This window comes from Phlebotomus papatasi, chromosome 1 (genome assembly GCF_024763615.1).
Source record: "Phlebotomus papatasi isolate M1 chromosome 1, Ppap_2.1, whole genome shotgun sequence".
Taxonomy (NCBI): Eukaryota; Metazoa; Arthropoda; class Insecta; order Diptera; family Psychodidae; genus Phlebotomus; species Phlebotomus papatasi.
In genome coordinates, this window is record NC_077222.1 from 64,410,177 (window position 1) to 64,432,285 (window position 22,109).

The 22,109-nt window shown below is 36.6% G+C and overlaps 2 protein-coding genes across 7 annotated transcripts in view; one reads left to right on the forward strand and one right to left on the reverse strand.

The window, feature by feature from the left end:
- The window catches only part of LOC129799991 (NAD-dependent protein deacetylase Sirt7), a 31,340-nt gene extending 23,525 nt beyond the window's left edge, over positions 1–7,815 (forward strand). The window contains exons 3-4 of one of the 2 annotated variants that reach the window (XR_008751570.1): positions 6,934–7,516; positions 7,614–7,815. Coding sequence is in view for 1 of the 2 variants with exons in the window: in XM_055844330.1 (XP_055700305.1) it covers positions 6,934–7,460 (527 nt within the window). In the remaining variant the exon portion in view is untranslated. Of the gene's footprint in view, positions 1–6,933; positions 7,585–7,613 lie in introns of those variants that run through there. The other variant, XM_055844330.1, reaches the window with a different exon arrangement.
- On the reverse strand, positions 7,478–17,803 carry LOC129799994 (tetratricopeptide repeat protein 39C-like). 5 transcript variants are annotated; one of them, XR_008751572.1, is made up of 5 exons: positions 17,296–17,665; positions 16,698–17,228; positions 13,357–14,046; positions 12,615–13,291; positions 7,478–7,928 (listed from the first exon to the last, which is right to left on the reverse strand). XR_008751572.1 is itself a non-coding variant. In XM_055844338.1 (5 exons), the coding sequence occupies exons 1-5, from the start codon at positions 17,458–17,460 to the stop codon at positions 7,908–7,910; spliced, it is 1,890 nt and encodes a 629-aa protein (XP_055700313.1). In that variant the 5' UTR covers positions 17,461–17,665; the 3' UTR covers positions 7,478–7,907. The 5 variants fall into 5 exon arrangements, 3 of the variants coding, with proteins under 3 accessions (XP_055700313.1, XP_055700315.1, XP_055700312.1); XR_008751571.1 differs by having other exon boundaries at positions 7,478–7,953; XM_055844338.1 differs by having other exon boundaries at positions 12,809–13,291.
- Between the last annotated feature and the right edge of the window lie 4,306 nt (positions 17,804–22,109).

The following is a 22,109-nucleotide window of genomic DNA, read 5'->3' on the forward strand; positions in this document are numbered from 1 at the left end:
AGGCTATAGGACCAAATTGCTTCAGGTTGTATTAAATGTAAATAATATATAAAAGATTGATATGGCATGTGATAGCAACTTAAAAGAAATGGTTTGAATATCATTTTAACGGAAACGGTTTGATTGAAGGAATGCTTTATTGTTCCAAAATAATATCTCTATATACAGATAAGTGTACTAACCTAGTAAAACTTGTGATATGAGAAAAATTTAAAGAATGCATTATGAGGAAAGAAAGAAAAGAAAATCAAACGGCTGAGGCCACGCACTTTACAGAAGTAAAATGTCAATTTTCAGTACACCGCGAGGGGCTGATGAATTATATTCTCTTCGTTCACTAGTATTTATTCATCTATGAACATGGGTAGTATACAATAAGAGCTTATAATTAATAAAATCAGCGATAAAGACTTAATTAGACATACATACAACATATTGCCTTCCTGATTAGGTAGAAAAAACAAAACAAATATTTCATAGAAAGTTGAATCATTAAAACAAGTGCATACCTTCATCACGGCCTTAACATGCAGAGTTGGGATAACTCCTGACTGTGCTTTACAGTTGGTGTTATCCAGCAGATTTCCCATCTGCACACATGTCAAAAGCCGCTTCAGGATGGCGCGAAATTGGTAGATCGTGGGGTTCGTGTTGCAGCCAAGCTTAGTTCGTATTTCTCCAAAGAAGAATTCAAGGTGGTCCTGGAGTAGCGGGTATGTGAGAAACCCTCCCTGGGTAAATTCCCTCATTTTTATGCTGATAGCCGGGAGATTTCTCAAGCAAGCCCTCAATCCGATAAACCCAGTCTTTATTTGAGAATCCGAGATTGGCTGCAACTTCTGTGTTTCTCGTGCTTTATCGTGGATCCGGACGTGCAGATCTGTGAAGTATGAAACTGCTTCTTCACAAAATTTTGTGATTTCTTCACAATTCTCATCCACGATAGGTGCCTTGAACCTGTCAATGATTTTTAGGAAAAACTTCATATATAGTAGTTTTCAAACAGTCAAATAATATAGAATCTAATAAACACTAATGACAACCTCAGGTGAACTGATAACTGTCCCCAGGCGATGCATCGCTAGTGTCAAGTGACGATTATTAGCGATCGAAATTTAAATTTGTACTATTTTGTCGTTATGGCTTCGGCACACCTTTTAGATCAGGAAAATTTCATGAAGTCGAAATTCAAAACCATTTCTTTCTCACATATTTTGCATATGACTGTCTCATTTTTTCGCATACCAAATTCGATTGAGCTAAATTGAATTTGGAGTGATGTTTAAGAGAAGAAGAAGAGTGCGAGAGAATCAGTTAGGCATATGCAAAACATATGAGAAAGAAAGGGTTCCGAAATTCGACTTCATGAAATTTTCTTGATCTAAAAGGTGTGCCGAAGCCATTAGTGTCGATAAATTATCGCCATTGATTTATTGACATCTCTGGAGTTTGAAGGGAAATTTAGAGCACATGACAATATTAGAGAGACAAAGTTATCATTTCTCCCCTGAGTAAATAAAAAAATATTTAAGTGAAAATAAAATTTTACCCTTTGTGCGTGCAGTTCTGCGTATTGAGAACGTCGAATGCTCCATTGCAAATTCGCAGAAATTTTGAGGTGGCTTCACTGCCTTCAAACTTAGTCAAACGCAGTTCAACCCTGCAATAATCAATCCCATCTGCGACTGATTTACTGAGCACCTGTGTAGCTAATTGCACATTCATTGCGTTTTGGGAAAACGCGACGTGACTGTCTGTCAGCTTATTGCCTTTAAGGCGAATGCCGGCACCACTACTCTGTTGATATTCATGCAGGAGTCGGACATACTCGAACTTAATTTCTTGTCCATTCCCGTCCACAAGCTGGTGATTGGCAAAATGAGTGCGAATCAACTTTACCATGTGACACGGGTCCGGATGCACGAATATTTCTCTCGTAGTACAACCAACTCCATGGTTGATGGTGTAACAATCGCCGTCGTCTTTCCCAAGATCGCAACCTAGCTTCTTTATTGCACTCAGGTTTACTGGAGCACCGTCAAAAGTGACGCCCAATACTTTAACACCGGTTTTCTCGGATAGACTTATGGCTTCATAAATGAGCTGTGATTTTTCAGGTGCTGCCATTTTGTTAATCGGGAAGTATCCTATTGGGATCTTCCATTGCATGTCAACGGACACTAACATAAAGACCAGCACCTGAGTCGCCTCGCCATTATCACCATCATTTATCATGGCTTCACCATTCCCTTCGCAGGCATTTCCTAGAAATGCAAATCCATACACCTTACCGCCGATGATGTCGATATGGCGATGGATGTACATTTCGTCAAAAAGCAACTGGCACCACACAAGTCGATTTTGGTTAGCCATGTAGTTCTGAAGGGATGTAAGGGCTTCGTCCGAGAATCCAGGTTGGCAATCTACGACCTTCAGCCACCTCAAAATGGTGATTTCGCTAGGCAGAATATTCTCCAGCTCACTCCTTAAAAATCTGTACGCTTTGGGAGATATGAAGTGCAACTGCACGGCAAAGAATTTCAATTCTTCTTCATATTTTTCGTTGAAGAATTCCCTCTCCCCTCTTGCCAAGATGCGCTCAACAATTTGGCGGATAACTCCACTAAGGGATTCCAGAGAGAAGGATGTCTTGCAACGCTCACATATAATGGCAGGGTTCACAGTGGATTTGCAGGAAGACGATTGCAATTTGGCGATTTTTTCATCGCGTCGTCTTATCTTCATATTAAGAGCCTGATTCTTTTTCTTCAAAACCATCACTTGCTCTTGCAACTTTTGTATTTCATCTTTTAATGTCGTAATTACAGCCTCTGAGTGTGATGATTGGGGCTCTGTGACTGTGGGCGCCATTTGCAAATCTCGGTCCACTCTGCATTCGCCAGAAATGTCGTCATCAGGGTCAAGCAACCATTCAATTTCCGAATCATTATCATCATAGTCGCTGATGACTAACATCTGGGACTCTAGCTCTAGGGTGCGGGATTCTGGTTCATTACCGATACTTTTTTGAAGATTTTGAACCATCAAATTTTCTTCTAACTCCTCTATTTTATTGAAGTTAGTGTTGTGAGCAATATTGGGTCCAGCTAGCGGGATGGACATTTCCATGTCGTTGTTTATCATCTGAACATCTTTTGATGTTTCAGGGACATCAATATTCTCATGTCTCTCCGTCAAGTCCTATACAAAAAAAATATTTTAAGCTGTCTTATTGCAAAAGGTATTACATTGACAATCTTAACCTCTATACAAGTCTTTCAACTTATTGTTTTAGTTAATATAATTATTCGAGGAGAGATGGGACAGTGGGAGAGATGGACCACTTTGCCTCCTGCTTATATCCTGCACACTATCGACACCTCCTTTAGTCTATTTATGCCCTTCAACATTCTAAAGAAAACACCCCAATTACAGCTTTCTTTTTAAACTTGTAAGAGAAAATAGAAATTGAATTTTTTGGGTGTCTGAAAAATGGACAATAAATTTTATTTCTCCGTAAGAATACGTATATTTCAAAATGAGGGAGAGTTAGAACAAATTTTTGAGGGACAATCGGCACAATTCTTTGACAACACTCTGTTTATTTTTCTCTGAAATTAAAGAGTTATTTAGGTATGAACGACTTCTCAACTTTGCTCAGGACTTCGAATTATATTTCGTTTTTATGTTATAATCATGCGGAAAAAACATGAAAAAGGCAACTGACCAGTGGTATTGACAGAGAAAACATAGCCTAAAAAACGAGTTTAAGTGAAAAACAAAACAATGAGTGTCCGGAAACCTCCCGTTTTAATCCAATATCTAGTTTAAACAATTAAGAATAAATTAAGTAAATGTTTAAATTGTTGTTTTTTACTGCTCGAACTATATGGAGAGAGCAGAATATATAATCCCTCGATTTTTTCACCCCCCCCCCCCCCCCCCCCCCCAAGATTTCCACCTTCCACCCCCCGGAAACCACTTTTCTTAACAAACCTTCACGTTTCAGATGATTTCTGAGAAATGTCGTCACGCTGTTTGTCCGTCTGTCATCAGCTCTAGAGGCTAAACGGTTAGAGATAGCGACTTGGGACCTTCGGGGAACCGTCCCATAAGTCGACCCAAGGATCGTTAGCATGCCCCTCAATTTCTCCCACCCCTCCCCTTTCCCTCCAAAACCATATTTTTTGGGATTGCTCGAAAACGCGTCGTGTGATTTTCTCCATTTTTAGTTGTTTTAGAGATTACCCAGGCGGACATCTCGTCCATATCCGAAAATCCCGTTAAATCATTCCTAATAACAGCTTCTCAAGGTCAAAAGTTAAAAAGTCTCTAGAGAGCGTATTTATCAGGCGAATGGGTTCATGTTTGGGGTCGTTGGAAAAGTCTTGGAATTTCCGACAAAACTGAATCGGTTCCAATCGGTTCTGAACCGGTTCATAACCGATAACTGAATTTTATCTGAAAATCAATTCTATTACTTTTAAAACTGTTTTGGGGGATCTTTTGAGTGATTTATGAATTCGTTCAAATCGGTTAAGAACCGGTAAACGGTAAATAATGCGAAATTACTTTTGTGGTATAGCATCTATTATCTATAAATTAAGATAAGATAAGAATTATTCATTTTTCTTCTAATTAATGCAATAAAACAAAATATTTTATTAAAATTTGGGGTGATCCATCTCTCCCTTCTTTTTCTTGAACACCCCAAAATACAACTTTTTTTTAAACTAAGTTTTCGAGGTAATTGTTAGGATCTGAACTTATTTAATGTTGATATCTTGAATTTAGAGCCTTCACATGATAAACCAGTGATATTAGCTTTTATTTCCTATTAAAAGCAAGTCCGTAATACTCGTTTTTGCAATTAAAAAAAAGTACGACTTACCATTGGAAGGGCGTCCATTGCCAAAGACCGGGCGTATTTGGAACGCTTTGTTTTGGAGATACTTTTCCATGTAACATCTTCTGGTCTGAAGTGGAGGCTGCACACGACTTTGCTCGGGTTTACAAGTGAAGCTGGGAGCTTTAGCCGACTTGCCCACATTTCTCTTATCTTCACATTACTTGGAAATCTGTAAGAGAAAATTTTGTCAAAATGTTATAAATACCTAGTCTTTTCGTCATTAACTCAAATTATATTTATTCCTTATTCATTATTCCTTCATTAAAATTTCAATTTGAAGAAAGGGATATCAATTCTATCTAACCTGAGATTTTTTAATTGCATCTTCCACTAAATCTTTCACTTAAATTGAACATACACTTAAGCTGAGTTGAAGCAAATTAAGAATTTAGCGAATTAAGAAGAAAAGTTAATTTACTATTAAAAAAAAATAAAAGAATTTTTGTGAGAGACATTACCCCTAATTCATCTCTGGCCAAAGAAATTTTTTTATCAATTTTCCAATGTTCGACCACATTTTTGACACTCTCTCTCTTAATATTTGGTGAACTTACTAAGAATTCTCAGCTCAGTAGAAGTCTGAATTATTTAACTATTTTATGAATAAATCAATTACGGCAAGTTCAGTAAAAGATAAAAGATGTGGGCACAATACCTGTGGAATGATACCCCCAGAGGATTCCGCACGTCGCTGTTGTTGCAGTTTTTCACAACACACTTCATTTCACTCACTTTTTTTCACTGGCCAATCCACGTAAAATGTTTTATTGTTTCTTTGGCCTTTAGTTTTAGATTGTTTCTCACTTTTATTAATCTTTTTTTAGCACTTAAACTTTCCACTCGCGAATTTCACAAGAACAACAATAATGCTCCGCGAAGCGACTGTCAAGCGATTATGAGAGTTTGCCGGCAGGTTCGCTAGTGGCGCACCGCTTACGGTGTAAATTTGAATTCTCTATAGAGAATTTGCTAAAATAACGATATTGATAGGGGGGTGGTGTTCAGCAATGAGAATGAATTATCCTGTGAAGTTTTTGTTCAATAAATGAAGTATAATAGCATAGAATTCTCTAATTTTGTCCTTTTAAACTTATTTAAAACTTTTATTCTAATTCTCGGAAAAAACCTTGTATTATATTTTCAAGACGTTGAACAAATTCAAAAAATCCATCCGGATTACGAAGCGGACATCTGTCAAATTGTCTCCCAATCATCCGGATTACGAATCGGGCACTGTACCTTTTGTTACTTTTTACCCCAAGTGGCCATTTTTAATAAAAGGATTTCTGGAGAAATGAACTTTTGTGAAATTCTAAAATAGATAGCGGATTCGTATTCAAAGAATCCAAATTATTTAGAAAATATTTACCAGTGCATCAATTTTGGAAAATAAGTAGGTAATAATTGTTATCTTCTGCAAGGAAAATATTTCAAAAATAGTGCTAAAAATTTCGATATTTTTTTATTTTCTAAATTCCTTGTTCGAATTCTAAGAAACTTACGACATTGAAGAAGGTCTATAGATTTTTTATAGTGATATCTTCCAGGCTGTCGTTTTCAAAGATATTCTCTTGAATTAACATAAGCATCGCATTAACTTCTCAATTTCTTTTGTACTTCACATTGACTGGCTGTGATATAAAAAAATATTGTGGATTGATTCTTCAGGATGTTTGTTTTGAGGCTTAATGATTCCCAATTGTAAACACATCTCTTGTGCTCTTTTCCTCAGACCAAAGATTAAACATCAAATTGTGGACTATTTTTGGCTTTTTTTCAGTAAATACAAAACAAGCCATTATCAAATTCTTTTTTCTTCGTTTTTTTTTCTTCTTCTTGTAAATGTAAATATTTTGATAGACACAAGGTGTGATGAAGGCGACTAAAAGCCAATAAGAGTTTGTGGATAAAAATAGGTGCAATCTTAAAATTAAAAAAAAGGGTGGTTGTTCTTTTGGTTATTTTGGATGAGTGCCAAAAATTGATTTTTCTTTTGGGGGGTTTGCGTTTTGTGTCTTTTGTAGAGAAATCCCCAGAGGACTACTACAAAGACCTTCTGAACTATTACAAGGCCATTGAGGGCTCTTTGCCGTACTGGTACGATACAAATTATGCGTACTCGGGTTTGCACAGTATTATCAATCCGCCGCCATCGGATATGGATCTCTGGGGTTCGATATTCATCCCGATTTTTCAAATAAAAGGCGCCACAAATGCCGAATGTGAATTCTGCTTTGACAATTACGGTGAACTGGGATGTCAGTTTTATACGGCACGGAAGCCCGAGTTCCAGGTCACGGTCGAGCGCAGTGGCAAGGTTGTGGTCTGCGAGTGCTGTGACTTCACGGAGAATGAGGAGTCTGAGGAGGAAGAGGGCCCTGGGGGTGCAAAGACGACGTCTTCCATTGAGGAGGAAAATAGCGTGTCGGACGAGGCGAGTGGGCGTGAGGAGAAGCGACCGAAGTTGGAGGGTGAGATGCGTGAGCCAAAAATCCAGGCCGGATGGTATGGCAAGGGCTACAGAAAGAACAGGAAGCGCAAAAAGAGTTGAAGAAACTATACACAATGTCTGTAGAAGGACTTGGTTTATTTTTCACATTTTAACGTGTAAGTTAATTTTCGTGGTTTTATCTAAAAAAAAAGGACTATTACATTAAGGATTTTTTTGCTTGAAAGTTAACTTGTTTTAAATTCTCCCCATCAGCATTTCCCGATAAATTATTCTCTTGGCATCGATCTCTTTTTCAACGTTCTACTTGCCACAATTTGGAGATTACAAGAAAAAAAACAGGAGTATTAATCTAAGTTAATTTATCAGTATCTTTTTTTTACATTATTATTGTGTTCCGTGTGTGAGACTAAAGTAAGTGTGAAGAGTGAAAATATAATTATTGAAAAATTCAAAACGATATTCTTCTCTTGAATTTGGATCAACGCGAAATTTACAATAAATATTTAAACGTAAAATCGTTCAGTGCTCACTTTTATTTACCTTCTCTCAAGAGGAGTGTTTTGGCTTCTAAAGGTGTGAATTAATTAGCGTGCTAATAAACGGTCATTGACACTTGGTGAATATTGGTAGGACCCGGACTTTATTCAATGGAAAGCGTTAAGCATATTTTAAACATTTGGTAAGTCTTAAAAATTTTAAACTTAACAAAAAATAACAAAATATGGTAAGTGTCCTAAATTCCGGCCAGCTTGCAATTTCGGCCACCTTTTTTGTTCCTCAAATTTCCATGAACTTTTACATTTTACGTACTCTAGAGATTATACAATGCAAAAGAATAACAAAAAATGTAACTTCGACAAACGAGATGACGTGAAAAAGGCATTGGAAGAATTCCCGAAGGGCAAGGAACTATGAGAATGAAGGTGGCCGAAATAGTCCACCAAAGCTATGTCTCTGTATATTTATTCATTTTAAAATGTATTAAGAATGATCTTAGCATAAATAAAGACGGTAAACTCTTTACAAAGTTCCAAGCAATACTCTTTCAGAAGAAAGAATAAAAAAAATCAATTTGTATTTAAAATATTACATGACGCTTGCATGCAACTGTGCCGAAATTTGGCACACTTACCCTTATTATTTCTGGTTTATTAAAGTCTAACTAAGCACCTGAATTATTTAAACGCAGCAACAAATAATATTTGGAAATAAACCTCATACTTCATCACAATCGTGAGATTTTTTTGTAGTTATATGTATAATAATTCTCTTTTAGTAAATGCAAATTTTACTACGCCATCCCTGACGCCATATGGATTACTCCACAACAATAAAATAATATTCCGCTGAATATTTTTGTTTTAAAAATTAAAATTTATTATATAAAATAAATGTGAATTTTCACATTTCTTTAATTTCTACGCCTTTTGTGTAAAATTTGTGTATTTTTACTCAAAATGTGTAATAATTGTGTAAAATGATATACACAATTTAGTAGGGTAAATTAAGCTAATTCAAAACCTGCTCCAAATGGAAATTTTTCGCTACTCCAAATGGAAACGTCATTTTTTCCATGATAAATACAGTACTAAATTATTATTTATATAATTTTCTACACCACAGTTTCATTATTTACTTAATTTTGCTCCAAATAAAGCGAAAATCCATTCATATTTACAAATTTTAATTTGTTAATTTCTCAGAAAAATTAATAGTTAATAGTTAATAGAAAAATTAATTAATTTTCACCATCGAAATTTTCATCGATTGACCATGTTTTCCAATGAAAAACACAATGAGGTGACTGTTGTTGATTCGTTTTATTTAACATTTTATGTCACATTTCTGGCTAATTTTAGTTAAATTAAGTGCTAATCTTTATTGTTAACGGAACGTGAATTTTTCAAATGAAATAATTACTTATTTCGTGAACAAAAAGGGTTTTTCTGAAGTGTCTGCAAATGCTTCAATAGGAAAGTCCGGAAATAGCATTTTTTTTGGAGAGATTTTCTGATTGTTTTAGATGGGAAAAGAGAAAAGACTAGGAATAAGAACAAATACTGCACTCAAGAACAACTCAACAAGGTTTTGGAAGCCTTTCGTCGCGGTTTCACTTACATTGTTTGTCTCCAATTAGAAACTTTAAGTGTCTCCATTTGGATTAATTTGTTTCCAATAGAAGCATTTTACACTTGCGTATTTTTCTTGTATTTAAGAAGTTTTGAAATTATATCTAAAGAATTTTCACTAAACAGTAACATTTTAGAAGAGTCAAAGACCAAATTTATGTAATTTTCTTCAGAAAAAATATGAACTTAATGTGTTGAATCTTCTGTCAAAGTTAAAGCGTCTAGAAATGGTTTTGAATTAGGACATTTACCCTAGTTGACAAAGTTTCCACACGGCAAAAAGAAAAGCGAGGAAATAAAATAAATTTTGTAATGTGGAGACGTATAAAATACTTACAAGGGTTAGCCGAGGTCTTGACGGCTTCCGAGGATTCCACGAGTACACGGTAAAAACTTTTGGACACCAAAATATTGGAACAAGTTTTCCTTGGAACATTTTTTTTTTGGAATCAATTTGTACCTAGAGAAGATATTTGTTTGTTCCAAAAAAGTTTTGATGAGTTTTGTTACGAAATATTAGTTGCAATTTTGTTAGAGTTTTCTTTTGGAACCGTTTTGATACGGTAGAATATCTACAAATTTGAGTTGATTACGTTTTATACAAATTTGTTTCTGAAAGTTGGAATAGAATTTGTTGCACTCGGCTGTTTTGTTTCCACTGTCAGGATCAAATTGATACATATTTTTTATAACAATATTATTCCTACATCTGTAACATATTTGTTCCAAAAATTTTCGGTGTCCGTGGACGAGGTAATTTTTTGAACGAAATTGTTACTAATATGGGGGATCTTTTTGTTCCCATTGTCGGAAACAAATTCGTGTAAGTGATTTCGTTTTACAGTTAAGGCCTATACTTCAGTCGAGATGGATTTCAGTGGCGGAAGTTCATAGGGAACATCAAGTAAGAATCAACTTAAGAGTGTTTTATACAAACGCGTGCATGACGAAATCATATGCGAGTGCTGGCAGCAGGAGGGGAAGGGAATCTCGATTTAAAAAAGTGAAACCATGTAGCACGAAAATTTCCACAGATTTCGTGTACTCTTCGCTTCGCTGACGGGTGATTGAGTGTGAGAGGAGGGATACGATTTTATACTAGACGAGCTATTTTTTGGAACAAATTCGTTACTAATATTGGGTATCTTTTTGTTCCTCCTAGAAGGTACAAATTTGTTCCAAAAATTTTCGGTATCCGTGGACAAGCTACGTTTTGGAACAAATTCGTTACTAATATTGATTATCTTTTTGAATCTCGTAAAATGAACAAGATTGTGCCAAAAATTATGGTGTTCGTGGACGAGCTAATTTTTGGAACAAATATGTGCCGAAATTTTTTACCGCGTACCCTGAGTTTACGGAGGGTTCCCAGTTTTGATAGCGATCTCCGTAGTTTTTTTTTTTTCTTCAAAATTTCCCGGATTTCCCGATGGTTCCGAAGGTTGTCTCGGGTTGTAGGGGCTGCCTATTTGTTTCTGAAGATTTATCGCATTCACGGAAATTTATCAAGATACCAAACTCTTCGAAAGTAGTTCTCAAAAATTTCCCAGATTCTCGACGTCTTTTGAAAATTTCTCGGGCCATAGAGAGTTCCTCAGATTCACAGTCGCGCACGCTTTGCTTCATTCATTCCAAATTACACCGTCTAACTTTATATAAAATTAAAATTACACAACTACAAAATTACACAATAATCATGGTAAAAGCAAACCAGCGACTATACAAATGATCTAAAAATCTATAAAAATTTAAAAGAATTTCGAAAAACGCAAAATTATGTTAATTTAAACTTAAAGCTTCTTCTTCGAATTGCAATTATCAAGCGCTAACAGCGCACCTACCGGAAAATTGATAGTCAAAAAATAGCGAAAGAGAAGAGACCGTGGCATTTGAGAAACGTGAATAAAAGTTTGTAAAGTTTGTAACAAAAATTTGCTCCTTAATTTTGAGATAAACTTTTAAGCGGTATGTCTTTAAATGAGCTTTAAAAGGCTGATTTGTATTTTCTGAAAAGATCTTTAATTTTAAAATGTCAAATTTCTTCAAGCTCTTTCATGTTTGAATTGTAACAAATTTCACAATGACGAAGCTCAAGTGAAAATGTCAAACTTGTTTAGGATTTCCTTAATTTTAAAGTTGATCGGAAGGAATTTTTAAATCTTTAAATTCAAAATACTGAAAGTTTTCGGTAAGTTTGGAATAAATGAAGCGTTATATCCCGCTTAACTCAAAAGACGAAATCTTCAATTTTGACATTAAATATTTAAATATAGTTTTTATTTAAGCGTTCTTCCCTGAAATCAATTTTAAAACTGTTTGAGCGTTCAAATAAACTTTATCTAAAGCCAGACCTAATGGTGCCTTTAGATTTTTATTGTTTCTCAATTAAGTGAGCAATTTAAAATAAATTTTTAAGATATAAATCTTTCTTCTGTTAGCTCTTTATTTGAAATCATTAATTAATATCGTAAATTTATAATTTTCAAAGTTATTTTTTAGTAATGTTTCATGTTTTGTTCATACATAAACGGTATTTCAGGTTACATTTGTATTCCTTTCTTTAGAAGACTGTTGAATTAATAAGCCTTTTTAGACCTTAAAGATATCGTTCTTTAAAAAGTGAGGACCTTTAATTTTTATTCCTTTTTTCGCAGTTTAAACTGCAAGTTTAATTTTTTACAATTCTTAGCTCAAAGTTTTTGGCAAAAGTTGTAGTTTTTAATCCTGTGCTGTGATATTTTTGGTAGCATATATTCTGTAATCCGATATAAATTTATTACAGAACTTGTTTCAATTTACTTGTAACTTAACGTCGGAAGTAAGTACAGGTCTACAACTCATATCCTAACTCAACTACGTCGTCTTTGATTTCTTCACCTCCTTCAACTTCTTAAATCTTGGTCCCTTTGCCTAATGTTTCACTAACTTTGATTGCTCTATAAGAGGTTACCTGGGTCAAGTTGAGATGGAATCACGAAGAAGACGTAATTAATTTGTTAATATTAACAAAATTGTTGTTAGATGTAACAAACAATTTCATGATATGCTTAACGCTTAACGCATTCTCAATACTAAACGCTCTTCTGGCATAGTAACAACATTAACTTGAACATTGAATGAGTACATTTGGTTGACTAGAAATATGTAATATCACTGTAAAAACTTTTTTTCTTGAATTCTATCACTTCACTTTTTTGTCAATAAAAATTGCACAATAATGAAAGTTCCGTGTCTACCAATATTCACCCAGGGATGCCACAACATAACTATAATAGGGAATCAAGCCGTGAGTTGCTTGAGACCTGCATTAATTCTCACACTTAAGCGGCATTCAAAGTCATAGCCCTTGAATTGTTGGGCACTCCTGAGAAGGCTCCGGGCCTCATCGCGCTCTTGAGATCCACCATTAGCCATAAGTAGTAGGGCAAGTCTCACGTGGGCAAAGGCGGGAATGTGGAGGAAGTCCGTGGTAATCTCCTGGCGGATCTCTATGCATTCCCGGTAGGCCTGAATGGCCTCTGGGAAGCGTCCGCACAGCTCATGGCACGTGCCAAGTATGAGTTTGGCTAGACCCGGAATAGGTTCTTTTATTGTCAGCTGTGGCTTGGCACAGTCGTTCACGATGTCATCCAAAACAGCTGGAGTGCAGATCTCCAGAGTGTTCCACAGCAGGAGCATCTCGTAGATGAGATACCGCCAGAAAGCGGCATCTTCTTCCCCATTGGCATTTACGTCTTCTGGCATTCGACTGTGTCTGCCAACCAGGAAGCGCTGAATCTCTGTCTCCTTTGCAGATGCCGCCTAAGAGGTACGTAGAACTTTCTTGTATCAATTAAGAAAAACTAGAAATACTTGGTAAATTCTACCTGGAGATGATGCTGGAGTTCATTGCGGAGAATCAGAAGATCTTCAAATTTCCCGCTGGATCCTTGGCAAATGGCCACGAGGTAGATGAAGAAACTCTTGGAGAACTGAGTAGCGTGCCCAAGGCAATGGAAGGCTTCCATGGCATTGTCATACTCCAGCCGAATAAGATGGCACCAACCAACTTCGTGGAGGCAAAGCAGACGCATCTCTGACTGCGCTGCCACACGATAAGCTCTCTGAAAATACTCCAGAGCTGTATCAATTTCACTCCTCATCCTAGCCACGCGTCCACGGAAGAAAAGATGCAGAGATGAGGTGCCATATTGCTCCTCAGTTTGTGTGAGAATTGCTGCAGCATCTCGTGAAGCATCCCTGCAATTCAGTTCCGTGGATGCAAAGATTTGAGTACCAATTGTGAGGTACCAAAGCAGTGCGAGGGTGGCCAATGGAGCCCTGATGTCGTCGGTTGAGCGAGAGTATTCCAAACAGGAGCGCCCAGTATTGCGATTCCCCTCGAAGCCCAGGAAGCTTATCATGCGGAGGATATTGGGAGGCAGGAGGGAGATACTGAGCTGAAAGAGGCCGTAGCCAAAATTCACAGCACCCATTAGGCGTTCCACGGTGGCCACGTCGATGTCCGGCAAAGGACTCGAAGGAGCAAAGTCCGTAGACTGACTAGTTCGCATACACTGAAGTAATCGAAATTTTAATAGTTAAAACTAAGGTACAATATTTAATTTCTAATATTTAAAATTTAAATCACAGAAATCATAAAAATCCTAAAATTATACAAAATACTGGAAAGTGATTCGGAAGTGAAAACTTTAAAAATTTGAACGAAATTCTTTAATGTAAAGAACTCCCAAGAAAAATTTCAACCAAAGCGTATACTTCGGGAGAGAAAACCGTATACAAATAACTAAATATTCTCCCGTGAATAAGACCCTTGTAGGACTGAAATTAAAATTGATCCAGGGATACGGAGAAGCCCAATTATCAATCTGATAAAAAACGAATAGGTCTTTAAATAAGTTTAATTTGATTGATCTGAAAATATCATTCAAAAATCGATGATAATATTTTATGAATTGATGCAATCAATGCATAGCATAAAGCGTGTCCCGAATTTAAATTTAAGTTTTCGACATGAAGTTAGTCGCAGTGGGAATTGAGTTTTGTTTTGAATTTTTTTTGACGTTGCAAGAGAATTTCGTCAGCTTTTCATTTCTGAAAAAACTATTGAAAAAGGTTGTGTTTTGGTTGAGAAAAGTGATAAAAATGGAGAAGCTACACAAATTGATCGTGGACACGTACCTAAACAATCCAAAAGCGAGCTATTCTGAAATCGGAAGGATCACCGGAAAGTGTCCATCCACGGTGCGAATGGTTATATTACGCTTCAAGGAACTCAAGACTGTTGTTCGATAGCCAGGATGTGACAGAAAACCTGGAGCTGTAGACAAGAGCATGGAGAAGAGAGTGTTGGCGCTTTTCCAGAAGCAACCTTGCCTTTCAGTCAGAGAAGTGGGCAAAAAGCTCGGTATCTCCAAGGGCTTAGTGCAGAGAATCAAAGAGAATAACGGATTGATAACGTACAAGCGAAGGCAAAGTGCCAAAACGAGGTCGAGAAATCTAAGTGATCGAGTTTTGAAAGGCTTTCAAGGATGCATTTTGATGGACGACGAAACTGTCGTAAAAGGTGAATTTACTCAGTTGCCCGGCCAACAGTTATACATGGCGAAGACTCGTATACGGGTGCAGCCAGCAAGTACAGATTCAAAGAATACGACAACTTCCCGAAGAAATATGTGGTTTGGATGGCAATCTGCTCTTGTGGACGTCACAGCAAAGAATTTTTCATGACAGGGACAATGAACGCGCATATCTACATTAAAGAGTGCCTCCAAAAACGACTTTTACCACTGTATCAAAGCCACGACATCCCTCCTCTATTTTGGCCTGATTTGGCATCATGTCATTACGCGAAAGCCACCCTGGAATGGTTTTCCAACAACAATGTTAAATATGTAGATAAGAAGGTCAAGCCGCCCTGCACTCCAGAAGTCCGCCCCATTGAGAAAAACTGGGGAATTTTGAAAGGAGACTTGAAGAAGAAGGCTAATCCAGCCAAAGATTTGCAGGACTTCGCACGAAAGTGGAAGAAAGTCGTCAGAGATCGTGGGGACGATCTTGTTCAGAGCCTTATGAGGGGAGTAAAGAAGATGGTGCGAAGATTTCGCGAAGAAACCGCTTGAATAAAAAACCATAAAGTGGATTTAAATCACAATGAAATACCCTTTCATGAAACATAAATAGTATTTTTATATGTACTATAGTTTTTTAATGAGAGTCATTTGTCTTCTTATCTTTCAAATTCGGGACACGCTTTATGAATTTTAAATTTTAAAATATATGGTTTAGCATGGTAGAGGGGAATCAGTGGCGCATTACTGTTGTGAGTTCGAGTCCCGCCCGGTGCAAAGATCTGAATGTCTAATTTAGACAATTTTCATATGTTGATAACGTTATATTGCACCGCCTACGCCCATAGGAGCATAGAAGAAGCATCCACAATGCAGGGAAGGCGCTCCTGGGCGAGTCTACAATGGACTTCGCAGATTCTTCTAATACGGGATATGGACATTGTAAAAATGATTACCTTTGAAATGAATATATCTCGATACGATTAATAATAATAGCATGGTAGAGAATCTTTTGGAAAATTTTGAGTGTATTCAACCAAAAGAAAAATCATACATAAAGTCCATAAAGTCTTATGGGACAAACGGTTAAAGATAATTGTTGGCGCCACTGCCTCCTCATCGAAGGCAGCGACACCAACGGGAATTTCCGACCTGTAGCTAGCTTCACACTCTTTCTGTCAAGCTGTCCTATCACAGTCTCTGCCTTCTACACCGCAACACGCGCAACATCGTTTTCTGACCAACTCCATAAATTTCTTAAAATATTATCTGCATCGTTCATCAGAACGCATCATACTTAAGTTCCTTTTGTAAATTAATTGTCTGTAAGTGAAGTGTGAAATATATTGGAAGGAGAAAGCATCAAAAATTGTTCTCTTCTCGCCGAATCCTCAAGTCTTGTATATTTCACAGGTATCTCATATTGTAATTGTCAAGGAAGTGATTGAAGTTCAGGATCTCATGCTTTTCATTCGATATTCTCATAGGTAAACCCTAACAATAATGATTATAAAAATATTCGGCAGAACGAGCGGAATTCTCTAATTAAATCTCAATATTTTTCTTCCATATCTTTTCCATTATTTTTCTCAAATAAATCAAACTCAATTTAGAATAACTAATTCAATTATACTTACACTATTTTTGGACGGATTCTGGGCACTAATGGGATTGGTATTGGATAAATTGTGTCCTGTGGACTTGCTACGCGGCATCTTGGGTGCTGGACGTTCAAAAAAGCGCGCCGAAAGAGCATTTCCCAGAAGGTATTCACTAACACTTTGAACAATGCCATACTTGGGTCTTCTGGCTACAGCATTTTCTGTGGTTTTTCTTGCTTTGAGCCTTCCATAGAGACTCACGAGTTCCGTATGAGTTTGTTGATACTCATTCCAAGCTTTCTTCAGTAGCCAAATACCCTTCATATATCCACTTAGATCTTGAGTTAAAAATGTTAAAATGGCAGAGCATAGTTGAGTATCTGCTAGGATTATTTGAGTTTCAAGGCGCATTGCTAAGGATTTCGGGGCATCACTGCTGGAACCGAAGAATATAGATTTGACTGAGTGAAACCATCCATTTTGGGCTCCTCCACATCTCTGCTCAACACTTTGCAGCACCTGCTGAGCTCGCTCGATTTTTTCCATTTCAAATGAGATCACAGCGTTCTGTATTCAAACACAAAAAATTATAGTCAATCATTCCCTCCTCCACATGCCAAAAATCATGACTCACCATGCAGCTGATGAATGTATAGGCAATCATGGTCTGGAGATTGTCTGTCCGCTTGTGCAGATGCTGTTCTGCCTCATCGGGCTGATTGTTGAGCCACAGAGCTATGCCCCTCTTTGCGTACTCCCAATCACCCTCATCCTGGTCCTCTTCGCGCTTTTCACTCATTGCACTTCTCACACCAACACACTACCTTTTCGCACGAGTCATGCTTTTTTTCAAACAGGAAGAATATAGGCTAAAATCCTGGACAACGTCTTTGGTGGTCACCACGCGACTCACGGACTTTTCACTCTGACACAAGTTTACCGAATGAAGTGGAATTCTACCACGAAGCACGAGTATTGATTTTTAAATCAATTGCTCTCATCTGCTCTTACATTAGAGATGGGCGCTTTTCCTACATTCCATTTTCTACATTTACTTTATAGATGTAGAGTTTTATGGAGCATACGGTAAAGGCGGTAAAGTATCTGCATGCTCGTGGACTTGCTCGTGAATTTTTTCAATGCTTAAAAATAAACTTGGTCTAAGTCGTCTAAGTTAATTCTCAGTAACATTTGTAATCCTGTGTTCTACATTCTTGAAATTATTATTCAATTATTGGTGGATCATTCTGGGTCATTTCAAATTATTATGAATTTTAATAAGGAGGTCAAGGAAATAAACTCCCTCCGGATGCGTCAGGGGTGTAATCCTTTCAGGACAGGAAAACACAAAATTCTTTGCCAAAGCTTTCGACGCATCAACGCGTTTTCCTCAATGGTCAAATCCGTCAAATCTCATCAAATTATACAATTCAAAACAAATTATACAATTCATTTATTTAAACCAAATTATCAAGGATTTGGATGGACTGGCAGAAAAGTGATGTATGCGTGAAATGTAGACCAGAATGTTCTCTATAATTTTGCCGTAGAACTGGATCTCATCGATTATTCAGAAGCCGAGATAATCAAGGCTGTTTGTTTCTGAACTCGTTTTTTCACACAGAACACCCAAAGTGTTCATTTTTTGAACTTCAACTATATCAAAAATTTGTTATATTTTGTGAGACTTTCCATTTAAAACCCTATTTTAACCCTAGGTCGAGTAGAAGTAGTCAAATTGGCATCGGAGCGATTTCATAGCGTTATTCAAAAAATCGGACAGATACCGTAGTCTGATCGGAAAATGATCTATGGACGAAATATAGACATAAATGTCCTCTACAATTATGTCGAAGTAGTCATCGAAATCTGTTAAGCACGTGTCGAGATAATTGAGGTCACGTGATATTGAAATTAGTTTTTCAACTGTGGCGCCCCTGGTGTTCGTCCCACGAAGCTCAAATGTTCTAGAGAGTTGTAGAATTTCGTGAGATCTTTCGTTTAAGCTCTCACTAATCAAAATCGGTCAAATAGAACTGGAAATATGATTTTTTTTTAATTTTGCGAACTTTGCCCCCTCATATCTCCGGTTCTATTAAAACAATAGCGAACTTACGCCACTTTTTGGAAAGCTCATAGCCTAGAGAGGCTGATCAGATCTACATATACATACGACCCACACCACTCACTTTATGCAAGTTTCTTAATTAAATTTTGCTGGGTGTATGAAGTATTCGAAGTCGAAGCTTGAAAACCTTTCTCTATCTAGATAGAAAGTCCTTTTCTTTGGAAATAGTTTCCATGAATTCACAAATATAATGAAAAATGCTGGATAATTGTTAATATAAAAAACAATTTAAATTCTAATTCGTGCAGAAATTAATACGTAAAATAGATGAAACAAAGGAGATATATTTATAATGAAACTTGGATTAAATCTAATATACGAACTATAACAAATTCTCAAAAAAAAACTTGAAATTTGTACAAAAGCGTTAGTTTTACAAAAAATTAAATGGACTTTTAAGATTATTAAAATGTAAGAATAAATTGAAATTGAAGTTCTCGTATTACATAAAAGTGTAAGGAATTACAAAGAGTAATCAAATGATCATCTCTACTCTCCATGCATTACATCACTCTCTCTCATTCACACATTGTGCTATTTTGGGTGGGCGCGCTCGCGGTTTTCGCGCCACATGAAATTTCCACACACCTTTTGACTTCTATTGGAGCATTTTCCCTTTCATTTTCCAGAAAGAAGCATCAAAATATTTGTGAACATATCTCTCATCATGTGGGTGTTAGGCACCTTCCTATCTAATTCTGTTCAACTTAATTGAGATTTACGGAAAAGTCACCATAGAAGAGTGGGTAGATTTTGACTACCAGTACCCACACATTTCAAAATCATTTGAACACATCAAAATCCGATTAATTTGATGTGTTTTTCTCTTTCTAAAAAAAGTCCAGATGGATATGCGTCTCTTCTATTCAATGCTATCAAATTTCACTTTAGCTTCAAAATCGATGCACTAGTTGAAGTGGTTAAAAAATAGACCAATGAAAAGAATACTCGAAGGAGAAATTTTCTATTGATTTTCATTTGAGGATTATTGCAAGTTGACAAAGTTGCAGGTGGATCGAGAAATTGTTAATCTTTTATAACTCATGAAATTTAAAGAAAGTAAACAGTATAGTTGGAGTAAAAATTCTGTTTAGACAGGTTAAAGATTGTTTTATTGATTGATTACCGAACCGGTCAACAATGTACCTTGGGTGAGCTGCTTACCAAATATGCCTGATACGCCTGATATGATACAACGTATAGAATTCTGTGGATACAACATAGTCGTTAGAAATTCGAATGTTATTGGGAGAGAACCGAGAGAACGGCAAGAGAAATTTATTAACTGAGATTCTTAATAATCTCACCTACTATCCCTACTATCCTAACAAAATTTCATGTCGTCCGATCGAGCTCAAATTTGGCCAAAATGTGTTTCATCACTTCCTGATCACGAATATAATGGGTGGCTAAGTTACGTTCCCGGCCGGCCGCTCTTTGGAGCTTAATAGCTCGTCCTAAACTAAAAGAGATATCGACTTGCGGTTTTCGGCACAGGTTATACAGTGCCCGCTTTGTAATCCGGATGATTGGGAGACAATATGACAGATGACCGCTTCGTAATCCGGATGGATTTTTTGAATTTGTTTAACGTCTCGAAAATATAATACAAGTTTTTTTGTAGAATTAGAATAAAAGTTTTAAAAAAGATTAAAAAGACATATTTAGAGAATTCTATGTTATTATACCTCATTTAAGGTAAAGTACCCTTACTCGACCGGGTTCCTCTATTCGACCGGTGGGTCAATTTTTGAATATTTGATGGTGAATTTCATCAATTTCTATGAATTTGTCACTGATTCGTATTATTTAAAGAATAATTGACCTATTAATGTTAGATCATACACAAAATATTATAGCAAATATAATTAAATTGAATAAATAAATCTACCGGTCGAATAGAGGAACCGGTCGAATAAAGGGTACTTTACCTTATTAAACAAAAACCTCACATGATAATTCATTTTCATTGCTGAACACATAATGCATACATGACCTCAAAATTATTTTAAATGTAACCGTCGATAACTCGTCCGGATTAGAAAGCGGGCACTGTATATCAGGTGAAAATTGCAATATGGTGCATTGACCCCCCACTCTCACCCCTCCTTCCGCCATTTTGAATACCCCAACCCTTCTTTTCTCAATAGCTCCGCCCCTATGGCATCGATCGGTCTCAAATTTCAGTATGTTATAGTTGGGCCTTAGATCTTTCGATCAATCTTAAACTTAAGGTCCCCTGACCCCCCGACCCGAGCTATGCCTATAAGGGTCCAAAAAAAATTTCTTAAAATGGCAATAACTCCGGTTCTAATTGTCAGAATTTAAAAAGTAAGGGCGTTTTGGAAAGCTCTCGTGAAATGCCACTTCCCCACTTTTTGATCAGATAATGCGATCTGTTCAATTTTGTCGTTTAACTCTTTCCGGACCACAACATATCCAGCGAACGATTTTCAGTAAAACTCACTTTATTGTAACTCTTAGTGGTCAAATATGATACTTTTGTAGAGAAAGAATTTTCTCCGCCTCTGGGAAATTGGAAAACTCATGGGAACTCTCGTCCCCTAAAGAACGCAAAAGATAGAAACTTGGACAAACTTCAATTTTCCAAAAGCCAATAATATCAATTTTGTGAATAATTTTTGCGTGTCAAATGACTCCTTTACAATGTTGATCACTAAAACAAGAAGAATTATTGACCAGTATCTTGTGGGATGTCCAGGAAGTGCTAAAAAGGACTCCCAGCTCCTGCTTGCTAACAGATTCCTCAAAATATTTCACAGAATAACACTTTAACACACATTTCTCTCATCACGATGTTATTGCAGACACATTAAGCTTTCTCAAGAGCCAAAAAAACACTTCCTGGACAATCAGAATTCACCAAAATCTGGAAGAATAGGAAAAACTTCCCCGAAAGCAATCTCCTTCGCTGCCAAATGTCAAAATTATCGGCCATATTGACAAAAATTTCGCTCCCGCTTGAATTTTCTTACAAGGTTGGTGTCAAAAAGCAAATGGCGGGCATTGGCGGGATAACCTTACATTTGACCTCAAGATTTTTGGGGACGAGAATTCCCATCAACTTTGAACAAGTTTTTTGAAAATTTATGAAAAAATTGTTTTTCGAATTTATGTAATCTGTAATTGTTAGTTATCATACTTATTGGCCCCGAGAGGTTTTTCCTTATTCGGGTCTAGAAATATCAAAAAAGTCACAATATGTGCAAGGAAGCAGAAAATCGAAAATTCACGATTTTTGACCAAGAATATCTTAGCTCAGGAGTTAATTGGGATGCTGCAAAAAATATCCTAGATTT

Bases quoted from the DNA above. Each gene is read 5' to 3' on its own strand.
- LOC129799994 (XM_055844337.1), bottom strand. From the start codon at position 17,460: ATGAGTGAAAAGCGCGAAGAGGACCAGGATGAGGGTGATTGGGAGTAC. The intron at 14,047-16,697 runs GTAAGTATAATT...CGATTACTTCAG, and splicing joins AGAATCCGTCCAAAAATAGT to TGTATGCGAACTAGTCAGTC. The intron at 13,292-13,356 runs GTAGAATTTACC...CGTACCTCTTAG, and splicing joins AACTCCAGCATCATCTCCAG to GCGGCATCTGCAAAGGAGAC.